Source organism: Thalassophryne amazonica, chromosome 1, assembly GCF_902500255.1.
Source record: "Thalassophryne amazonica chromosome 1, fThaAma1.1, whole genome shotgun sequence".
Lineage (NCBI taxonomy): Eukaryota > Metazoa > Chordata > Actinopteri > Batrachoidiformes > Batrachoididae > Thalassophryne > Thalassophryne amazonica.
Window position 1 is genome coordinate 170,765,090 of NC_047103.1, and position 19,700 is coordinate 170,784,789.

General features: G+C 41.2%; 2 protein-coding genes across 4 annotated transcripts in view; both read left to right on the top strand.

Annotated features, from left to right (window-relative positions):
• The first annotated feature begins 989 nt into the window (after positions 1 to 989).
• Positions 990 to 19,700, top strand: part of nab1b (NGFI-A binding protein 1b (EGR1 binding protein 1)) — a 32,891-nt gene continuing 14,180 nt past the window's right edge. For 2 of the 3 annotated variants that reach the window (XM_034179196.1, XM_034179202.1), the window contains exons 1-3: positions 990 to 1,312; positions 17,750 to 18,552; positions 18,925 to 19,058. In XM_034179196.1, coding sequence (XP_034035087.1) covers positions 17,752 to 18,552; positions 18,925 to 19,058 — 935 coding nt within the window. In that variant the 5' untranslated portion in view covers positions 990 to 1,312; positions 17,750 to 17,751. The remainder of the gene's footprint in view (positions 1,313 to 17,749; positions 18,553 to 18,924; positions 19,059 to 19,700) is intronic. The other variant, XM_034179190.1, reaches the window with a different exon arrangement.
• On the top strand, positions 1,884 to 3,347 carry LOC117519454 (proline-rich extensin-like protein EPR1). The gene has a single exon (XM_034180823.1). The coding sequence runs from the start codon at positions 1,884 to 1,886 to the stop codon at positions 3,345 to 3,347; it is 1,464 nt and encodes a 487-aa protein (XP_034036714.1).

The window sequence follows — 19,700 nt, forward strand, 5'->3', positions numbered from 1 at the left end:
CATAAAAGGTATTTTCACACTCTGTATAATTGTGTGTGTGTGTGTGTGTGTGTGCGTGCGTGTGTATATAAAAGACAATTTATAAAGTAATGTAAAAGTTTAAAAAGTATTAAAAGTATGAAAACGTGTAACAAATAGCAGTAACTGACATTACAGTGCAATTTACAGAACAAAAGAAAAAAATGTAAAACATTTCTAAAACATTTAAAATCATATGAGAGAGAAATTAGGAGAATTTAAATGTCTATTTTCCTTTGATCCTTTTTTTCCTTTTTGCTCTGACTCATGGTTTCATTTACAGACTTTTATGACATTTTTGTAATTTCTTGTGTTTGCATTTTAATTGAAACTATGAACCTTTAAGTTGGATCTGTGGAAATTTGTTTCCACCAAGGCAAAAAAAAAAAAAATAATAAAAAATATATATATATATATATATATATATATATATATATATATATATATATATATATATATATATATATATATATATATATATATATATATATATTACAGTAGTATCATAAATATAAAGTTAAGTCATTATTTGCAAAGTCATAACAGTAATATTTAAAAATTGAGAAAGCTATCTTATAATCGTATACTACAATTATTTTTGTAATATGACAAACAGCATATCATAATAATTTTGTCTCATAAATGTGTCTATCTCATGAATCTGGACAAGCATATTTCATAGTCATGTCAAAGATGTGATATTTCTTTGAAACTCTGACTTAGATGTCACAATTATGACATTTTTAACATGATTCAACATCCCGTTATAATGTGAAAACACTAAATGGCTTTAATTACTTCGCCCGCGTGGCATTGCTATACTGCGCGTGCTTTTATTTTGACAGGGTCTTCCTGAAGTGTCTTTGCTGTGGTGCGTGTGGTTTGAAAGTGGTGTGAGCGGACCCACACGCACGCTCACACATTCACACGCACGCACAGACTCACAGAGAGGAAAAAAACCCGCACCAAAAGACGCACGAAGGTCAGCGGCTTTTACCGACAAACTGCGCCTTTTTCTCTCTGACGGACAAAGAGAGAACAAGTTTCCAAAAAATAAGCAAAAGAATTTGGTTCTGTTCCGTCCGCGCACAGAACCGAGTGCGTTCCGGCTTTATTTTTTTTTTCATTGAATCCTAGAAATTAGTTATAAAATTGTAATTTGTCACTTTAAATAGAATTTTTCGGTTTGCGCACAGCCGCCGCGGATCTTTGAGGATTTGTGTGATTTTTGCGTTCAGGTTTGTGTGGACACGGAGAACCGGACCGGGACCAGAGGGGGCACAACCTCATCCAGGTAAGACCCAGAACCCGCCTGCTCTCATCCAGATCCGCGTTCCAGTCGAATTTAGTGGGAAAAAGTCAAAGTGACGCCGAGTGCGCGTCACATGTGCGCCGATAACAAACAAACAAACAAATTATTACAGTGAATTAGAGCTTTTACACACGTTAACCATACACGCGCACATGCACGCGCGTTTGCCTTCCTGCTGCTGCCACTAAGTGATGACTACATTATTTATAACATTATTTATTCCGTTTGTTTCTTGTGAATCACAGTGTTTTTGTACTGCTTTATGACGTACTACAGTATTAATACAGCTCGTGTGTATTTATACTGCACGTGGATATACATCTGTTAAAATAATCATCCTCTCAGTTTGTCAAATTAAAAAAGCTTTCAAGTTCTTCTGCAATGCAAAATAACAACTAAATGATCACTTTTACAGCCATTTGTCTTTAGAAATGTCTTTGGAAAGAACAACATCACTGGTTCAAATAATTCAGTCATAAAGAAACGCAGATAAAAGACAGAGCAGGCCTCAAAAGGTCAGTCAGAGTGCACGCAGGACAGCGGCGAGGAAGACATGAGACACCCACCCACAACCCGGACACACCCACAACCCGGAGACATCCACAACCCGGACACACCCACAACCCAGACACACCCACAACCCAGACACACCCACAACCCGGAGACATCCACAACCCGGAGACATCAACAACCCAGACACACCCACAACCCGGAGACATCCACAACCCAGACACACCCACAACCCGGAGACATCCACAACCCGGAGACATCAACAACCCAGACACACCCACAACCCGGAGACATCCACAACCCAGACACACCCACAACCCGGAGACATCCACAACCCGGAGACATCAACAACCCAGACACACCCACAACCCGGAGACATCCACAACCCAGACACACCCACAACCCGGAGACATCCACAACCCGGAGACATCCACAACCCAGACACACCCACAACCCGGAGACATCCACAACCCGGAGACATCAACAACCCAGACACACCCGCAACCCGGAGACATCCACAACCCGGAGACATCCACAACCCAGACATACCCACAACCCGGAGACATCCACAACCCAGACACACCCACAACCCGGAGACATCCACAACCCGGAGACATCCACAACCCAGACACACCCACAACCCGGAGACATCCAATACCCGGAGACATCCACAACCCAGACACACCCACAACCCGGAGACATCCACAACCCGGACACACCCACAACCCGGACACACCCACAACCCAGACACACCCACAACCCGGACACACCCACAACCCAGAGACACCCACAACCCGGGCACACCCACAACCCGGACACACCCACAAACCAGAGACACCCACAACCCGGAGACATCCACAACCCGGACACACCCACAACCCGGACACACCCACAATCCGGAGACATCCACAACCCGGACACACCCACAACCCGGAGACATCTACAACCCGGACACACCCACAAACCAGACACACCCACAAACCAGAGACACCCACAACCCGGGCACACCCACAACCCAGAGACATCCACAACCCGGGCACACCCACAAACCAGAGACATCCACAACCCGGGCACACCCACAAACCAGAGACACCCACAACCCGGGTACACCCACAAACCAGAGACATCCACAACCCAGGCACACCCACAAACCAGAGACATCCACAACCCGGGCACACCCACAAACCAGAGACACCCACAATCCCTGACACACCCACAATCCCTGACACACCCACAATCCCGAGACACCCACAACCCAGTGACACCGACATTCCTGATGCACCCACAACCCAAAGACACCCACAATCCTGAGACACCCACAACCCAAAGACACCCACAACCCAGTGACACCGACATTCCTGATACACTCACAACCCAGAGACACCCACAATCCCCAGACACCCACAACCCAGAAACACCCACAACCCCAACACACCCAAAACCTGAGACACCCACAACCCCAACACAACCACAACCCATAGACAGCTCCAAGCTCCAGTGGCTGTGACTGGAGAGACTGTGCAGATCAATTTTTTTGTGTTTGCAGAATGTATTACAGAAACACTTTATGATGAAAGAGAATAAGATGAGAAATCTACATTAGACTTTGCCAGAAGACACGACAAACAGAGTAAGTAATATCAGTTATCAAGTTGTTCACCAATGAATATGGCTTTATACAACCTGAAGAAAACATACGTGACACCGGTGGGAAATACACACATGGAACAAGAGGTGAAGCTCTTAACAGCCAGTATATTTTACGTCCACTAATGCTTCAGCTGAACTGTGCTGTTTCTTTTTTTTTCTCCCTTGTTTCAGAAGCCATAACTGGCAACTGTCTTCTAGTGTTAGCGGAGGTTAGCCTGTAAGCTCGCCGTTGTGCTGATAATCATTTGAGTACATTTGTTTAATGAAGCTGCTGTAAATGAAGAAATCATCAAAAATTCATCAAAATATCGACGTAAATTGCGAAGGTGTTTTGCTTCCAAGCGCTGTTTTCTAAGTGAGGCAGAAAGAATTGTACGTGACACCTGATTGGCTGATTACTCAGGTCAAATCAAATCAATCAAATCAATTTTATTTATATAGCGCCAAATCACAACAAACAGTTGCCCCAAGGCGCTTTATATTGTAAGGCAAAGCCATACAATAATTACAGAAAAACCCCAACGGTCAAAACGACCCCCTGTGAGCAAGCACTTGGCGACAGTGGGAAGGAAAAACTCCCTTTTAACAGGAAGAAACCTCCAGCAGAACCAGGCTCAGGGAGGGGCAATCTTCTGCTGGGACTGGTTGGGGCTGAGGGAGAGAACCAGGAAAAAGACATGCTGTGGAGGGGAGCAGAGATCAATCACTAATGATTAAATGCAGAGTGGTGCATACAGAGCAAAAAGAGAAAGAAACACTCAGTGCATCATGGGAACCCCCCAGTAGTCTAAGTCTATAGCAGCATAACTAAGGGATGGTTCAGGGTCACCTGATCCAGCCCTAACTATAAGCTTTAGCAAAAAGGAAAGTTTTAAGCCTAATCTTAAAAGTAGAGAGGGTGTCTGTCTGCCTGATCTGAATTGGGAGCTGGTTCCACAGGAGAGGAGCCTGAAAGCTGAAGGCTCTGCCTCCCATTCTACTCTTACAAACCCTAGGAACTACAAGTAAGCCTGCAGTCTGAGAGCGAAGCGCTCTATTGGGGTGATATGGTACTATGAGGTCCCTAAGATAAGATGGGACCTGATTATTCAAAACCTTATAAGTAAGAAGAAGAATTTTAAATTCTATTCTGGAATTAACAGGAAGCCAATGAAGAGAGGCCAATGTGGGTGAGATATGCTCTCTCCTTCTAGTCCCCGTCAGTACTCTAGCTGCAGCATTTTGAATTAACTGAAGGCTTTTCAGGGAACTTTTAGGACAACCTGATAATAATGAATTACAATAGTCCAGCCTAGAGGAAATAAATGCATGAATTAGTTTTTCAGCATCACTCTGAGACAAGACCTTTCTAATTTTAGAGATATTGTGCAAATGCAAAAAAGCAGTCCTACATATTTGTTTAATATTCGCATTGAATGACATATCCTGATCAGAAATGACTCCCAAGATTTCTCACAGTATTACTAGAGGTCAGGGTAATGCCATCCAGAGTAAGGATCTGGTTAGACACCATGTTTCTAAGATTTGTGGGGCCAAGTACAATAACTTCAGTTTTATCTGAGTTTAAAAGCAGGAAATTAGACATCATCCATGTCTTTATGTCTGTAAGACAATCCTGCAGTTTAGCTAATTGGTGTGTGTCCTCTGGCTTCATGGATAGATAAAGCTGGGTATCATCTGCGTAACAATGAAAATTTAAGCAATGCTGTATAATAATACTGCCTAAGGAAAGCATGTATAAAGTGAATAAAATTGGTCCTAGCACAGAACCTTGTGGAACTCCATAATTAACCTTAGTCTGTGAAGAAGATTCCCCATTTACATGAACAAATTGTAATCTATTAGATAAATATGATTCAAACCACCGCAGCGCAGTGCCTTTAATACCTATGGCATGCTCTAATCTCTAATAAAATTTTATGGTCAACAGTATCAAAAGCAGCACTGAGGTCTAACAGAACAAGCACAGAGATGAGTCCACTGTCTGAGGCCATAAGAAGATCATTTGTAACCTTCACTAATGCTGTTTCTGTACTATGATGAATTCTAAAACCTGACTGAAACTCTTCAAATAGACCATTCCTCTGCAGATGATCAGTTAGCTGTTTTACAACTACCCTTTCAAGAATTTTTGAGAGAAAGGAAGGTTGGAGATTGGCCTATAATTAGCTAAGATAGCTGGGTCAAGTGATGGCTTTTTAAGTAATGGTTTAATTACTGCCACCTTAAAAGCCTGTGGTACATAGCCAACTAATAAAGACAGATTGATCATATTTAAGATCGAAGCATTAATTAATGGTAGGGCTTCCTTGAGAAGCCTGGTAGGAATGGGGTCTAATAGACATGTTGATGGTTTGGAGGAAGTAACTAATGAAAATAACTCAGACAGAACAATCGGAGAGAAAGAGTCTAACCAAATACCGGCATCACTGAAAGCAGCCAAAGAGAACGATATGTCTTTGGGGTGGTTATGAGTAATTTTTTCTCTAATAGTTAAAATTTTATTAGCAAAGAAAGTCATGAAGTCATTACTAGTTAAAGTTAAAGGAATACTCGGCTCAATAGAGCTCTGACTCTTTGTCAGCCTGGCTACAGTGCTGAAAAGAAACCTGGAGTTGTTCTTATTTTCTTCAATTAGTGATGAGTAGTAAGATGTCCTAGCTTTACGGAGGGCTTTTTTATAGAGCAACAGACTCTTTTTCCAGGCTAAGTGAAGATCTTCTAAATTAGTGAGACGCCATTTCCTCTCCAACTTACGGGTTATCTGCTTTAAGCTGCGAGTTTGTGAGTTATACCACGGAGTCAGGCACTTCTGATTTAAAGCTCTCTTTTTCAGAGGAGCTACAGCATCCAAAGTTGTCCTCAATGAGGATATAAAACTATTGACGAGATAATCTATCTCACTCACAGAGTTTAGGTAGCTACTCTGCCCTGTGTTGGTATATGGCATTGGAGAACATAAAGAAGGAATCATATCCTTAAACCTAGTTACAGCGCTTTCTGAAAGACTTCTACTGTAATGAAACTTATTCCCCACTGCTGGGTAGTCCATCAGAGTAAATGTAAATGTTATTAAGAAATGATCAGACAGAAGGGGGTTTTCAGGGAATACTGTTAAGTCTTCAATTTCCATACCATAAGTCAGAACAAGATCTAAGGTATGATTAAAGTGGTGGGTGGACTCATTTACATTTGGTAAATGAGTCCACCCACCACCTGGTACAGGTGGTATGAAAAATATTACCCGTCCGCGAAAAGGGTGTATTGCTATTTATTCTTTAGTGTTTTATCCAATCATATTGGCGTATAATTTTAGGTATATGATAATGTGTTCATAATTTATACTGATCAAACTCAGAAATAGTCTTGTTTACATCTTCTGACATAGTTAAACACAACTGGCTGTAAAAGTGATCATTCATTTGTGTTATATTAATGGTGATTAGTGCCAAGGCCAAACATTACATTATAGTTTTTTGACTTTTTATTTATTTGATATGTTGTCAAAGTGAATGAGTTTTTGTCAACATTTATTTATACTGTACTTCTTTTTATGCTATATACACTATAAATGTATACTATATGTGTACACTTTATTTATTATTAATTTTATTTTTGCCACAGCTGCAGACTTTTCATTATCAATGAATCTGTATTTTCATTTTTCAGTTGAAACATCAAGCCTATAACATATCAAAGTCAATGTTTTTTTCAAAACTCAGTTTAACAGTTAAAAAACAAAAACTGTTGAATTATATAAAAGTTAGATTTGGTCTTCAGCAAAATCTTTGTAAACAAGGGCTTTACAAAGGATTCAAAACTCCGTTCCTCGGTGTTTTGAGTATTCTGTCAGTAATTTACAATACAGACAAAAAGATTGATCCATTCATTAATTCTGGTTTTCCTTATCCACATGTATAGTTCGTCATGTGTTTGGCCACGTAATGAGCATCATGTTTCTCCCTGCAGTTGATATCTTGTTAGCTGATGCTAATGTGAAGACAGACACGTCTGTTGCGTTTTTGTTTTTTGGCTGATCTGGTGCATCAAAGTTAGCCAGAGTCTAACCTGTTCATCATCATTATCTGCTCTGTTAATCTGGTGAGTTACAAGATGAAAATCCTTATTGGTTTTGAGTCACTCTTTACACAAAGCTGAAATGGACTCACTCACTCACTCACCCGCTCATCTACATTTCTGCTGCTGCCTCACGCTGTGTCCAGCACTGGAAACATATTGTTAATCATTGGATGTTTGTTTGTTGGTTATTTGTGTTTGTGTGTCGTGTCTGTGTCAGAAAACAAAACTCGTTTAACTGGCTCAGTGAAGCAGGATTCATTTAAGGCCTGTTGTTAAAAAACACAGTTATTTCAGTCAGATAAGATCACAGAAGTGAATCCTGCTTTGATGTCGTCAACAGCAGACTGTAAAACCCCTTAACATAGACTGAATCACACACCGTCCACGCGCCTTCAGTTTCTCTGCATACATGTTGCTAAGTCCACTATTAGCTTCAACACTTTAAGGTTTTTATAAAACTGTTAAACAGTTAAAACTGTTTAACAGTTTTATAAAAACCTGACTGCACAAAGAAAACATTTATTTGTAAGACAAATGTGAACAACAATGATAATTTTTGAAAAACCCATTTTCTTCACCTATTTGTTAATTTCTAATCTGGTTAACAAACTAGCTATATCTGGCTCACAAAGCATTGCTACTTAGCATGAATCATTCGCTAGCACATATTCTTTTCAGCTAACGTGTTTTTCAATTCATGTTAGGCTGATGCTTAATGAGTGATTTTACTACCAAAAAAGAACATTACAGTCACGAGATTAGATATCTGTCATGATTTTCAGATCAGCTACATGCTAATCAGCAAGCTGGTTAGCTAAGTCTTTAGCTCGCCCAGCTGCTACCCAAATAATACAGTACGAGTACTAATACAGTACTAACAGTACTACTGAGACTTGTTTCACAACATTCTATAAATATAAGATCTAATTATGAAACTGTTTGTACTTTGATTGAGCAGGATTTGATAAATCTGGATCATGTGACATGATTCGCTAACATGTAGTCACAACAATATTAAAGGATTATTAACTGAGTGAGAGGTCTGTTGGGGAAACATCAGACGAGGTGTCAGTACGGACCTCGCTGCGCGCCATCTCTGCAAAAAACATCGATGTCTGATATCCCCGTACAGGCCCCGCAAGCGAGGGTCATAATTCATTTATGATATGGCTGTTATACATACAAACACGCAAACTTACAGTATCGCTCAAATATGCTGCTGACGGCGTTGGGCTCGTTCGCTTTCTTCACCTCCATGAAGAACTTGCTAACATATGGTCCGGTCGTTAGCTGGTTAGCTTTTAATCTGTGTGTTTTTTCAGATGCTGTTTAGATACAGTTGTATGTAAAAGTTTGGGCCCCCCTGATGATTTCCATGATTTTCCTTTATAAATCATTAGTTGTTTGGATCAGAACTTTCAGTTAAATATATCATATAGCAGACAAACACACTGATATTTGAGAAGTGAAATGAAGTTTATAGGATTTACAGAAAGTGTTCAATAATTCTTTAAACAAAATTAGGCAGGTGCTTAAATTTGGGCACCCCAACAGAAAAAATACATCAATATTTAGTAGATCCTCCTTTTGCAGAAATAACAGCCTCTAAATGCTTCCTATAGTTTTCCAATGAGAGTCCGGATTCTGGCTGAAGGTATTTTGGACCATTCTTCTTTACAAAACATCTCAGGTTTGTTGGTTTCCGAGCATGGACAGCCCGCTTAAAATCACACCACAGATTTTCAATAATATTCAGGTCTGGGGACTGAGATGGCCATTCCAGAACATTGTACTTGTTCCTCTGCATGAATGAATGCCTTAGTAGATTTTGAGCAGTGTTTAGGGTTGTCGTCTTGTTGAAAGATTGAGCCCCGGTGCAACTTCAACTTTGTCACTGAGTCATGAACATTGTTCTCAAGAATCGGCTGATATTGACTGGAATCCATGTGACCCTCAACTTTAACAAGATTCCCAGTACCTGCACTGGCCACACAGCCCCACAGCATGATGGAACCACCTCCAAATTTTGCTGTAGGTAGCAAGTGTTTTTCTTGGAATGCTGTGTTCTTTTTCAGCTATGCATACCCCCCCTTCTTATGTCCAAATAACTCAATTTTAGTTTCATCAGTCCACAGCACCTTATTCCAAAATGAAGCTGGCTTGTCCAAATGTGCTTTAACATACCTCAAGTGACTCTGTTTGTGGCGTGGGCACAGAAAACGCTTCCTCTGCATTACAGCATCATACAGCATCTCCTTGTGCAAAGTGTGCTGTATAGTTGAACAATGCACAGAGACACTATCTGCAGCAAGATTATGTTGTAGGTCTTTGGAGCAGGTCTGTGGGTTGACTATGACTGTTCTCACCATCCTTCGCTTCAGCTTATCTGAGATTTTTCTTGGCCTGCCACTTCGGGCCTTAACTAGTACTGTCCCTGTGGTCTTCCATTTCTTCACTATGTTCCTCACAGTGGAATCTGACAGCTGAAATCTCTGAGATAGCTTTTTGTATCCTTCCCCTAAACCATGATGTTGAACAATCTTTGTTTTCAGGTCATTTGAGAGTTGTTTAGAGGCTCCCATATTGCCACTCATTAGAAGAGATGCAAAAAAGAGAAACATTTGCAAATAGCCACTTTAATTACCCTTCCTCATGATTGGATTCACCTGTGAAAGGAGGTCAAGGGTCAATGAGCTTACCAAACCAAATTTGTGTTCCAGTAATTAGTGCTAAATGTATTCAAATCTGTAAAATGACAAGGATGCCCAAATTTATGCACTTGCCTAATTTTGTTTAAAGAATTATTGCACACTTTCTGTAGATACTAGAAACTTCATTTCCCTTCTCAAATATCCGTGTGTTTGTCTGCTATAGGATATATTTAACTGAAATTTCTGATCCAGACAACCAATGATTTATAAAGGAAAATCATGAAAATTACCAAAGGTGACCAAACTTTTGCATACAACTGTATTTACGGAGTATCTTCATGTCCGACTTGGATTTTCTAATCGTGTTTTTAGCTTCCTGGTTTGTAAAGAAAATATGCATTGCGGACCGAGTGTCATGGAAACCGGTCTGATATGGCAAAATATCAGACCGGTAGTCAGCCAATCAGAGCGTGCGTAGCATCGCAGTCATATAATAAAAAGGGGTCATGTGTCAAAAACAGACATTATACAAATAACAAATGTTTGTGAGAGGAATGGAAAGAATATTGTTCCATCTTTTAATGAATTAAAAGATTATTTCTGTTGCACAAATGGAAAACATTCATTATTTGTTTTGTATGACACCTGAATAGATCTGTTACTGAAAATTAGACAGGTGTTTCTTCTTGGAACAGGAAGGGGACAGCAGTGGGACAGAGATGTCTATGTCCCCACAGCGGTTGACTTGTCCACTTCACTTGTAAGCTTCAAATTGTCTTACAGTGAACAGGATTTAGCTTCCTTGTATTATGGACACATTTTTACTCAAATGTTGCAGAGTCCTTCCTTGGAGCAAAACGTATGGAACCAAAATGCACGTCAGTCATACAGTGGGTTATTTTTCTATACAACAGGACAAATAATGAATACCATGTCAATCAATCAATCAATCAATTTTTTTATATAGCGCCAAATCACAACAAACAGTTGCCCCAAGGCGCTTTATATTGTAAGGCAAGGTCATACAATCCATGTGACATACAATCCACAGATCAAATGGCAAGGATCTGTTTAGGTGTTCTATAATCACATTTGTAGAAACTGCAGTGACGCATCTTCTAAAAACTATTTTCAGTTTCCCGGAAAGGGTTTTTTTTGTGTGTGTGTGCATGTTGTTTCAAATGGACAGATGCTGCTGCAAGCCACGCCCCCTCTGCCAAGAGAGGAGGAGCAGCAGTGATATCATGGCTGAAGGCTCTCCACTGATTGGACAGGGTTCAGTGCATGAATTGATGTCTGTTACATATGTCACAGAATGTTAAAACGAGCCGTTTCAGGCCTGTTGTTTGTTTATTTTACACAAACAGACTTTGAGGAAATATTCACAGATAAATGAAGATTAAAAACCAGTTTTATACCCTGTGATCACTTCAAACCAGAGATGCTAATTCAGTAGCATTTGTAGCCCAGCTTAGCTCTATTAGCCTTAGTGTCAGAAATCGTAGTTTAGCAAGTATGAAGGAGTTTAAGAGGAGTTGTGTTAATCACGGCCTTCATTCCCAGAGTCAGTCAGTCTGTCTCTGAGGCGCTGTGGACCTATTCTGGGCCAGGCAAGCCCACCTCCTACACATCCTGCAGGGGTGGAGAGCGGCATGTGGTCCTCCTGGCAGCCCGGCCGGCTGACTGACACTCCTCTGTCGGCGGCCCCCACGGGGCCTCATGTCCGAAGGAGCAAAAACAAGCCTCTGTGTCAGCGCGCTGTCATATGTGGTGCAGAAACCATCCTGATGTGATTGTTTACTCACAATCTGGCAACAAATAAAGAACAACAACACCGGTTATGGAATGTAACGACAACATGGATGCACAAACTGAGATTACACATAAAGCATGAAAATCTGTTCATCCGAAAGGCTTTGTGACAAAAAAAATCCACTCTATCTGAAATTCCCCCAAATAAAAATACTTTAAATATAAATTTATAACATGAAATTAATGACGTATGTAAAATTTGGTGTGATGGGTGTGTGTTTTTACAAATGTGTGTTTTTAATTCTTTGGATCCCTACGACAAACACCTTCTCATTTTGCCTGCACTACAACTGTACATACAGTTAAATGACAATAAAGGTTGATTTAATTTGATTTGATAACACTGACAAACATGTTCGAAGTTTGTTCCAAATGATATATATTTAATCCAGTTGCAGTTCATAAATGTTGTCATTGTTGCAGCACTGTTTCCTTATTTTACTAAACTTACAGTCTTGTTATAATCTGTTGTATAATTAGCTTGGTGCTAGCTTGGAAGCCATGCTAGCATGTACATTACACCTAACATGAGCATGACCTGAGTGCCTCCATTGTGAGTAATGCAGTACCACGGGGCTAATGTTAGCATGAAAATTCACTCACATCAAATAATATGATGTAAATGGGGGTCACATAACAAGAAACTAACAGGCTAATAGCATGAAAACATGCGCATATCACATAAGGCAATGCTAATGGGGACTGTATTAGCACAGGCTAGTGTTAGCATGAAATTTTACCAGCATTGCATAATGTGATAGCGTCACATAACGCAATGCTGGCAATACAACAATACAACAAGAGACTAACGGGTTAACATTAGCATGAAAATGTGCTTATTCCCTTACCAAAAAATAGTACTTATAAGTATATAAAAAGTAAACTAGAAGTATACTTGAAACATACTTGCATAGACTACTTTTTGGTGAGGGTTGATTGAGTATATTTTGTAAAATCAATATAAACACAGAGGTGGCTATATCAATGATACACAGATAACTCAATAGAGCATAAATGCTTATTTCCATTGTGGTCCTTGTGACTTGACAACAAAGAGCAGTTTGACTGAACATGTACAAATTGTAAGTCAGACATTAGAATTTCAATAATTAATGCAAGTAGCTATATATATATATATATATATATATATATACACACTCAACAAAAATATAAACGCAACACTTTTGGTTTTGCTCCCATTTCGTATGAGATGAACTCAAAGATCTAAAACTTTTTCCACATACACAATATCACCATTTTCCTCAAATATTGTTCACAAACCAGTCTAAATCTGTGATAGTGAGCACTTCTCCTTTGCTGAGATAATCCATCCCACCTCACAGGTGTGACATATCAAGATGCTGATTAGACACCATGATTAGTGCACAGGTGTGCCTTAGACTGCCCACAATAAAAGGCCACTCTGAAAGGTGCAGTTTTATCACACAGCACAATGCCACAGATGTCGCAAGATTTGAGGGAGCGTGCAATTGGCATGCTGACAGCAGGAATGTCAACCAGAGCTGTTGCCCGTGTATTGAATGTTCATTTCTCTACCATAAGCCATCTCCAAAGGTGTTTCAGAGAATTTGGCAGTACATCCAACCAGCCTCACAACCGCAGACCACGTGTAACCACACCAGCCCAGGACCTCCACATCCAGCATGTTCACCTCCAAGATCGTCTGAGACCAGCCACTCGGACAGCTGCTGAAACAATCGGTTTGCATAACCAAAGAATTTCTGCACAAACTGTCAGAAACCGTCTCAGGGAAGCTCATCTGCATGCTCGTCGTCCTCATCGGGGTCTCGACCTGACTCCAGTTCGTCGTCGTAACCGACTTGAGTGGGCAAATGCTCACATTCGTTGGCATTTGGCACGTTGGAGAGGTTGGCAATGTGGATCGAGTGGCCCATGGTGGCGGTGGGGTTATGGTATGGGCAGGCGTCTGTTATGGACGAAGAACACAGGTGCATTTTATTGATGGCATTTTGAATGCACAGAGATACCGTGACGAGATCCTGAGGCCCATTGTTGTGCCATACATCCAAGAACATCACCTCATGTTGCAGCAGGATAATGCACGGCCCCATGTTGCAAGGATCTGTACACAATTCTTGGAAGCTGAAAATGTCCCAGTTCTTGCATGGCCGGCATACTCACCGGACATGTCACCCATTGAGCATGTTTTGGATGCTCTGGACCGGCGTATACGACAGCGTGTACCAGTTCCTGCCAATATCCAGCAACTTCGCACAGCCATTGAAGAGGAGTGGGCCAACATTCCACAGGCCACAATTGACAACCTGATCAACTCTACGCGAAGGAGATGTGTTGCACTGCATGAGGCAAATGGTGGTCACACCAGATACTGACTGGTATCCCCCCCCCCCAATAAAACAAAACTGCACCTTTCAGAGTGGCCTTTTATTGTGGGCAGTCTAAGGCACACCTGTGCACTAATCATGGTGTCTAATCAGCATCTTGATATGGCACACCTGTGAGGTGGGATGGATTATCTCAGCAAAGGAGAAGTGCTCACTATCACAGATTTAGACTGGTTTGTGAACAATATTTGAGGGAAATGGTGATATTTTGTATGTGGAAAAAGTTTTAGATCTTTGAGTTCATCTCATACAAAATGGGAGCAAAACCAAAAGTGTTGCATTTATATTTTTGTTGTGTGTGTGTGTGTGTATATATATATATATATATATATATATATATATATATATATATATAAAGTAACAGCTGAGTGGATCCTTGTCATTTGATTGGTGAGTTGTATGTCACATGACATGGATTATTCATACTATTTGCCGTTGTGCAATAGTTCTTTTTTTAGCATGCAGTTTGGTACTATATGAAACGTGGTATTGCACGTCCTGACCACCGTGCATGCTCACACTACCGGGGGCGGCGTTTAGCTAAACATAGTGGAGTTTGTTTTGCTGCCAGACAACAATTTGAAGGAGCTGATTGACGCTGCTGATTCTTCTTGTAACAAACAAACAAACAAACAAATCCACGCCGTGAGCTATCTGGAGGCATGAAGAGCTGTTAGGATGAAAAGCTGGATAAATTTCTGATGTGATTTTTTTGCTGGAGTGAGGAAGGCAGACGGCAGTCTGTACACAAAGTCAGTGGACGCCATCACGGACTACTGAGAACAATTTTGGACTTCTATTTAAAGTTCTCTATCTCTGTAGAAGTGTAGACAACAAATTTAGCACTGAGATTTGGACTAGAAAACAAAGGACTAGAACATAGGCTCGTCTTTTAAAACTTACTGCAAAAACAAAAAACGTACTGCACGTCTTAATTTTATGTGTTGCCTAAAACATGAGAATCTAACAATGTGTGGTATTTTATTTTGAAAGGCTGACGCCACACTTTTTATGCTGAATGTTTGACACTTTCTAAATTCTTGTCAATTATTCACTCACTAACTAAAATTGGACCTTTTCTGCTGGAAAACTGAGATTTTCTAATTAGTCGCCAGACAACAATTTTCCAAAAATAATTCAGTAGAAATGTGACACCCTGTTTCAATGCAGAAACAAGCAGATTAATTTAAAAATTCCTACAGTGTTATTATTATTATTATTTATTTTATAATGTATTTCTTTATTTGTCTCAGTGATTTCAGACATCTGAACTGTGTGTGTTGATGAAGGACTTTGTGGTTCTCAGCAGGAATCTTCTCTCCATCAGTCGTCTTGTGACTGAAGCCACTTTTGTGAATCTTAAAATAAAAATGAAATGAAATGAAAATAAGTTTTTATTAGTCAAAGGTTTAAAGTGTTTAAACCCACAGCATGAATGTGTCGAGAGGATTTACAGTTTGTGAAACACTTTCAGTGCGAAGCTGTTTTATGATTTTACACAATAAGAGCTGAAAATAATGAACTGTATTAAAATGATTGAATCCCTTGTTTTGTGTTTATTTGTTTCATCTTTTCATCGTTCTAGACAATGCATGATAAAACGTTTTTTAAACTGCTTGAAACCTGTTTTAAACTGGTTTAAACCAGATACAGTATCCTGCTATTTTTACTGGCTTAAATGTGTTAAACCACTTAATGTGTTTAAATTAGAAGTCATTTGGTTCTGAACGGTTGGATTCCTGATTTTAAAGTGGATTGAGTGCAGCTATTTTAAACTCATTTAAACTGGTTACATTCCAGATTAGTAAGACCCTTCGGCTGCTCCCTTGTTTGCACCCGGGTCACCACAGCAGATCCAAGGTGGATCTGCATGTTGATTTGGCACAAGTTTTATACTGGATGCCCTTGCTGATGCAACTCCATGTTACTTGGAGTTACCTCAAACCACATGAAGTACTTTAAAACATTTAGGACAGCAGTTTAGAGGTTTTATGGTTTTATGATGCATATTATCCAAAATGTCTTAAATGTTTGAAAGTACTTCATGTGGTTTGAGGTAATCTGGTTTGAAATACTGGCACACTGAAGTCCAGCTTAAAGTGCTTTACACTGCAGGTGTTTTCAAGTGGTTTTGAGACTGGAACACAGTAGGTCAGATGATCTAATCCCAGGTGCTGAAGTGCCGTTTAGCAGAACACTTAGGCCTTGTCCACACGGAAACTGAGCTGTCCCTATAAGACCTTTTTCTTTTTTGTTTTCAAAAAGCGTTCCATAAACACGGTACGGTTTCAAGAAATATCTACATCCACACGAAAATGCTCAAACTGCCTAAAAACGCTGTAATATATATGCCAGACATGTATGTGGTGCTGTAGCTCTTCCACAAAAAATGGATAAGACGACGTGGAGTGTGCACATAACCGGCGTAAGGAGCTAATCCGTGTAGCAGCAGAAGCAAGAACTGTGGCACACAGAGTAAATATGAAGACTTTTAATCTGACCTTTTGCATATTTTCTTGTGGATTCCTCATCATAGCCGAAAACTGCTGGAAAAGAACTAATTCCTAATTGTGGAGTTGCTTGTGAGTAAATAAAGAAGTCCCTCTGTGTTTGTCTGCTCCAGGTGCATTTCTCAACCTGAGCTGGAGGACGCTAATGCTTTGTCCCACCAACAAGAAGAAAAATGAACTTATTTTAAAAGGCGAAAGTCCTTTCTGCAATTATTGTGTTCATGTCACAATGGTTCGGGCATTTACCACAGCCATCCTTTGTCTCTTCAGCATTCTGCTAGCGACAAAAATAAATCCCATGAAGGATCCACCAAACAAACAAAAAAACAAAAACAAAATGACACTGTTAACAACAACAACAACATGTCAGTAATTATGAGCAGCTGAGCGTAGAGAGGTGGGGCTATGACATCATTATTTTAAAAAAGTTTCAGATAGGCTGTTCACACAAATATGCAAATCTGGCGTTTTCCCATGTGGCTGAAACACCAATATGATACGTTTTGTGGATATGCCTGAACTCGTCCCCGTGTGGGCGGGGCATTAATCTGCAGTTGAGTCTGCAGACCTCCCCAGCAGAAACCTCCACATGAGGCTGCTATGTGGATTATCACTCCAGCCCCCTTCCAGTGTGGAGCTGTGGCGGCGCTACAGTGTCCATGAGGACGCAGTAACACACCGCTAGGAGTGTGTTCCTGAGAACAGGTTTTGATTGGTCATGTTTTTAACCGTTCTCTGTTGTTTTTGGAGGTGACTGACTACACGTAAAGATAATAATGAAAGCTGATGTTGGTTTTCTCGCCTGTCGTCATCCTGCAGGGATGGCGGCGGTCTTACCGAGGACCCTGGGGGAGCTGCAGCTCTACCGGATCCTGCAGCGGGCCAACCTGCTCTACTACTACGAAGCCTTTATCCAGCAGGGCGGCGATGATGTGCAGCAGTTATGTGAAGCCGGGGAGGAGGAGTTCCTGGAGATCATGGCCCTTGTGGGCATGGCCAGCAAACCACTGCATGTGCGCCGCCTCCAGAAGGCGCTGCGTGACTGGGTGACTAACCCGGCGATCTTCAACCAGCCACTCACCTCACTGCCCGTGTGCAGCATTCCCGTCTACAAGCTGCCCGAGGGCTCACCCACGCTGCTCACTGCTCAGGACCGCGCCAATACCGCCAGTGTCAAGATACCCAAAGCCATTGCGGCAGCATGTTCTGACCCGGGGAAGCTGGAGGTGGCGCGGGACAAAGTATCCGCCGGGTCACCTCTGCAAGGCAGCAGCGAGGCTCGTTTCTGGTCGGGCCACAGCAACGACAGTGAGCACAGCCTGTCGCCCTCTGAACTCGGCTCCCCCTCCTCGCCTCGAGACGGGCTGGAGGCTCTGGACACGGCGGCTGTGCAGTCCGTTCTGGAGTGCGTGGACAGGATGGCGCCGAGTCTTCCAAAGACAGACCTGGCTGAGGTGAAAGAGCAGCTGAAGACCAACAAGAAACTGGCCAAAATGATCAGTCACATCTTTGAAATGAGTGACGATGACCCACGGAGGGAGGAGGAGATTCGCAAATACAGCGCCATCTATGGGCGATTTGATTCAAAGAGGCGGGACGGCAAACACCTGACACTTCACGAGGTTAACGATAATCCTTTCACACAACAGGAATGTAAAACCTTCACATGTATTCAGAGTTTTTACAAACACGCTCCTATAGAACGTAACTCCGCCTCCCGGTGTCCAAGGGAGCGTCGAAGGTTCTACATAAGTTTTGTGCAGAATTGTAGTTATAGTGCACAAATACTAAAATTATCACAGTAGTTTCATTTGTGTGTGCGAGTAAAGTTGTGAAATGCTAAGTTTCTGATTAAAAAAAAAAGCAGTAATAATCAAAGATTTGCTGAATGGCAGATTTGAGGGCGGAGCCCCCCTTCTGGAGCCGCCTCTGAGTGTGAGCCTGTTGTGCTTGTTGTTGTTTATGTTTTGATTGTTCTGTTTATGTTTGTGCAGCTGACGGTAAACGAGGCGGCGGCCCAGCTGTGTATGAGGGACGTGGCTTTGCTGACCCGCCGAGACGAGCTCTTTGGACTCGCTCGCCAGATTTCCAGAGAGGTCACCTACAAATACACGTACCGCACCAGCAAGTAAGACCTCGGCACCGCAACAGTTTTAGTTCCGCATCTAATGACACGCACACAAAAACCTGGGACAAACCCCCCTGGACCCGTCAAACCAAACCCAGTCTGGGTCGGACTGAACCACGATGTCTTAAAACTTCCTGTTTGTTTCTTATTGTGTCATTAATAGAAAATAAGGGTTTAGTGGATCAAAACCTGAACCGGATCCAAGTAGTATTTTTGAAAAACATCTGATTGTCAATTCTGGTCTCCAAGCTTTCCTTTGTTTAGAAATATATTAAAGTTTAACAAGTTCAAAAACAAATTTTGGAATAGGATGTAAAGCGTTTTCCTAAAACATTATTTCTATTATTGTTATTACAGACATAACCGGAATAAGATGATTTAAATGGTAAATGGGCTGCATTTATATAGCGCTTTTCCATCTGCTCAAAAGCGCTTTACAATAATGCCTCACATTCACCCTGATGTGAGGCTGCTGCCATCCAAGGTGCTCACTACACAGCAGGAGCAACTAGGGGATTAAGGACCTTGCTCAAGGGCCCTTAGTGATTTTCCAGTCAGGCTGGGATTTGAACTGAGGATCCTCTGGTCTCAAGCCCAACGCTTTAACTAAAAGACCATCACCTCCCCTTTAGAAAATAAATG

Coding starts and splice junctions, on each gene's coding strand:
- LOC117519454 (XM_034180823.1), top strand. CDS start 1,884: ATGAGACACCCACCCACAACCCGGACACACCCACAACCCGGAGACATC.